Source organism: Cyprinus carpio, chromosome A11 (genome assembly GCF_018340385.1).
Source record: "Cyprinus carpio isolate SPL01 chromosome A11, ASM1834038v1, whole genome shotgun sequence".
NCBI classification, from domain to species: Eukaryota; Metazoa; Chordata; class Actinopteri; order Cypriniformes; family Cyprinidae; genus Cyprinus; species Cyprinus carpio.
Genome location: NC_056582.1, coordinates 1,172,105 through 1,176,012, shown reverse-complemented (window position 1 = coordinate 1,176,012; position 3,908 = coordinate 1,172,105). Strand labels below are relative to the sequence as shown.

The following is a 3,908-nucleotide window of genomic DNA, read 5'->3' as shown; positions in this document are numbered from 1 at the left end:
TCTCTGTGTGTGTGTGTGTGTGTGTGTGCTCATCTGACCGTCTCTGTGTGTGTGTGTGTGCTCCACTGACCGTCTCTGTGTGTGTGTGTGTGCTCATCTGACCGTCTCTGTCTGTGTGTGTGCAGCTCGGAAGTCGCACAGGAACGGCATCAAGAAGCCCAGGTCTCAGCGCTACGAGTCTCTGAAAGGGGTAAGAGCTCTCCTGATGGACATGCTGTCAGATCTCTCTCACAGCGCAGGGATCTCTGTCTCTGTCTGCCGGACTCCGTCTGACCAGCACAAGCTCAACATGAGCTCACACACATTATCTTATCACTCTTAGGTTTAGGCCTCGCATGCACTGTGCGATTCCAGCAACGTTTCTGTTAAATACTAACTCTCACTGCACGAGTAGATCTGGTGAGATGTCCAGCCAGAGCTGAGGGTTCATGCTCACACTGCAGCTTGACTGCTCTCACAAATTGAACCACCATTGGCTAGTCATTTTTTTAGTTTACTTGCCAGACTCCGCCCACTACTGGAGAACCCGGCAGTTCTTAAAAGCTGAGAAAATCCAAAGGAACTCTGTTATTTTGAAAGGAGTATTTATTTTGACAAGAATATTGTGTACATTTAGCGCGTCAGTTCTCTCTCTCTGCTCTCACCAAAGCGACGGCGAGTGGTGTGTATTCACACTAGAGTTCACAGTACGTCAAACACAGGTGCACTGCACATCCGTTCAGATGAACTGAGAAATATCACAGATCGCTTGACGGAGAGAGACGCTGATGCGCTCTGTCAGTGTTAGGCAAGTCAAAAAAATATATATCTGTGCTAAACTTATACTTAGCCTCCAACTCGCACACTGACGAGTGAAATCTGAGACTTTATGAGCCGTTGGCTGATATTAGACAAACTCAGATGAAAAGCCTAATGCAGTGTGCAGAAATGCTTGATTTCTGATTCAGATCGGTTCAGATGCTGAACAAACCACGATTGAGTTAGGGGCAGGAGTTTACACGTTAGACTGCAGCTCATAAACACAATCAAGCCTAGAAAAAAATGTCAACCACCCCTTCAAGTTTCACCATCATTGAGCGAAAGTTTATCATTTGCTCGTGTTTCGTCTTGCCAGTTTACACATTCAAGCATTTTAACTTGTGCACTGTTTGCACACACGCAGAGAGAGAGACACTGCGTGAACAGCGAATTGATTCCTCATTCACACACACACAAAGTGATCTTAAAGGAATACCCGTTTTGGCAAGTATTCTAGTAAACACGGTTATGTCTTAAGTGAAGATAAACAGATGAGGAAAAAATAAAAAGTGGATGTGTCAGTATTAGATCCATGTATTTGGTCTTAAGAGACAGCAGCCACTAAATACCTGCTTCTGTCTGCTAATCAAACATCACCAGCTCTAACAAAGATGAATCTGTGTTTAACTTGTGCAGTGAGCACCTGAATACTACTGGTACTGACTTTATTTGTAACTCTGTTGTATTGTTCTTGTTTTATTACTGACTTCATTAGTTAAGCTTGTTTTTGCTGTTGCATAGAAGAACTTAAAGTAAGCTTTTAGTAATTTTCTGATTATTTATTTTATGCTGATTTGAAAAATGATCTGATCCGTGACTCAGAATCTGTACTATGATCTGAACCGTGAGTTTTGTGATCCGTTGCACCGCTAGTGAATAGTATGGATTCACAGGTTCAGGATAATCACTGTTTATGTAGCATAAGTTCTTTGTAGGAATCAGAATGTGTTGTGTATTTCTATACCGAGTTTGGAAAGGAATGGAATTTGATTGGAGTAATTTCCAGGTCTGGAAAAGTATGCAAAAAAGAAAGTATGGAAAAGTATTTGCATTTCCAGACTTTTGACCTTACTTTCAATAATAGAAAATTATGCATTAAAAAAAATAAATAAATTTTTTTTAGTGACCGTCAAACACGACTGAACGAATTCAAGGTGCACTTTTTCATTATGCAGGTTTAGAGCCTCTAAAAGGGCCTCTGCATAAATCAAAAATATACAGACTTTGGACAGTGCACACAGCTGTATTGATGTATTTCATGTCATGTTTCTCTGCCTCCACAGAGGATGTTAAACTGGACATAAGGCCTTTATATTAGAGGTGCTACCAAAGGAAAGCCATGTTTTGAGCAAATAGATCTCTCTTAATGCATGTGCATCCATGCTCTGGTTTTCTTCGTGGTAAGATGACAGTGATGCACAGAGGAAAGGGGTTATAGTATATAAAACTAGAAAATAATGCGTAAGCACACAAAATATTCCAGTGCACATGTGAATAATTTCTCAAGAGCATGAAAAACTTTCTTGTGTGCACGCACAAGTCTGTATGTATGCAAGAAAATCAATTAAAAGAAAATATCTCAGAGCCCTGTCGTGTGTTTAGTGCACTGGTTGTTTGTTTCTCACGCATACGCTGTGTTTCAGGTGGACCCTAAGTTCCTGAGGAACATGCGCTTTGCCAAGAAACACAACAATAAGGGCAAGAGGACCATCGCCAAGAAAGCGGCGTCCAAATAGATGAGGACAGACCCCAGAGAGTCAGCGGTGTACAGATGTTCTCCAGAAGGACTTGATGCCATGCTCAATAAAGCTGTGCTCTGACCAAGTCTGTTGATTGTCTCGTTTGGCTGCTGTATTACACACAAACACACACAGAGCCCAATGTGCTGCTTCTGTGGTGATCTCGTACTAGACTGCGCTCATCACTGGAAACACCCTCTCAGTGAAGAAGCACAGCGTTCATGTGATCAATGTGAGTTCACTCACCTCGTGTGTTTACAGACCTGTAGTGTAAAAACTGGAGTATTAACCTGTTAAAAATCATCACACAAACCTCTCCAGTGTGCATTACTGCTCTGATGAATCAATGGCTCATATTATGGGATATAAAAAATAGAGAAGATAATTATGACTATCTTGAAGTTCAGAGTTTATCAAATCTGACTGCATTACTGTCAGTTGATTGTTTATTCCACACAGCTACTATGAAAGAGTTAAACAAAAATAATCAATTTATTTGTCACAAATGTGTATTTATCGGTTTCTTTACATCTTGCAATGTTTGTATATCTAAATTGTAACTAAATTTTTTAAAATCCTAACTTAAGAAAATGGGCTTAAATCTTGAGTTCATTACAGATGTACACATTATTACTAACAATAGTCGTCTTTTTCTCTAGGAAGCAAATTATATTTTTATTTTAAATTCTGTAGTTCAGGTGCTTCCAGACCATGATCTTGCTGATTGTAATGGCCACTGAAAACAGTGAAAGTGTATCTGAAGTGAACTCCACTTGAGTCAGGGATGTGATTCTAACCTATAAATACAGATTTCCCTATTTTCTGACCTCTGAGGGACGCGGTGTGATTCTCGTAGATCCGAGGGTTGTAGGTTGGTTTCTGCGTGATGATAGAAATCACGCAAATGTTCAGCTCTTACCTGAATAAACTGCGAGAGAAACATCAGGGACGGAGTGATCCTGAGAGCGCCGCCATCTTCAGAACCGTTACAGCGTTCAAATCATTCAAAGCGCGCCAAACACGAGCAGAATCAGCGCTGACACGTGACTCTTCATGAATGGCGGTGAATCTGAGATTGTAGTGCTGTCATAACATTCACAATAGCTGTGCTGTAATTATATCACTGATGTTGTTGTGTTGTGATGTTACAGCAACTTATTATTTTATTATGTTTTTGTTGTGTTTATTGTTACTGCTGCGCTTGGTTTGAACCGATTTCATTTGCATTTGGGAAGGTGTTTCAGTGTCACATGATCTTCAGAAATCATTCTAATATGCTGATTTGCTGCTCTAGAAACATTTCTGATTATTATCAATGTTAGAAACAGTTTTGCTGCTTAATATTTTTGTGCAAAATTATACCATTCAAAC

General features: G+C 40.2%; 1 protein-coding gene and 1 long non-coding RNA gene across 3 annotated transcripts in view; one reads left to right on the top strand and one right to left on the bottom strand.

Annotated features, from left to right (window-relative positions):
• The window catches only part of LOC109099468 (60S ribosomal protein L29-like), a 3,801-nt gene extending 1,178 nt beyond the window's left edge, over nucleotides 1-2,623 (top strand). For both annotated transcript variants that reach the window (XM_019112987.2, XM_019112988.2), the window contains exons 3-4: nucleotides 126-190; nucleotides 2,442-2,623. In XM_019112987.2, coding sequence (XP_018968532.1) covers nucleotides 126-190; nucleotides 2,442-2,534 — 158 coding nt within the window. In that variant the 3' untranslated portion in view covers nucleotides 2,535-2,623. The remainder of the gene's footprint in view (nucleotides 1-125; nucleotides 191-2,441) is intronic.
• LOC122146562 overlaps nucleotides 1-3,653 on the bottom strand; it is an 18,597-nt gene extending 14,944 nt beyond the window's left edge. The window contains exon 1 of the long non-coding RNA XR_006161061.1: nucleotides 3,457-3,653. This is a non-coding gene — a long non-coding RNA (uncharacterized LOC122146562). The remainder of the gene's footprint in view (nucleotides 1-3,456) is intronic.
• Between the last annotated feature and the right edge of the window lie 255 nt (nucleotides 3,654-3,908).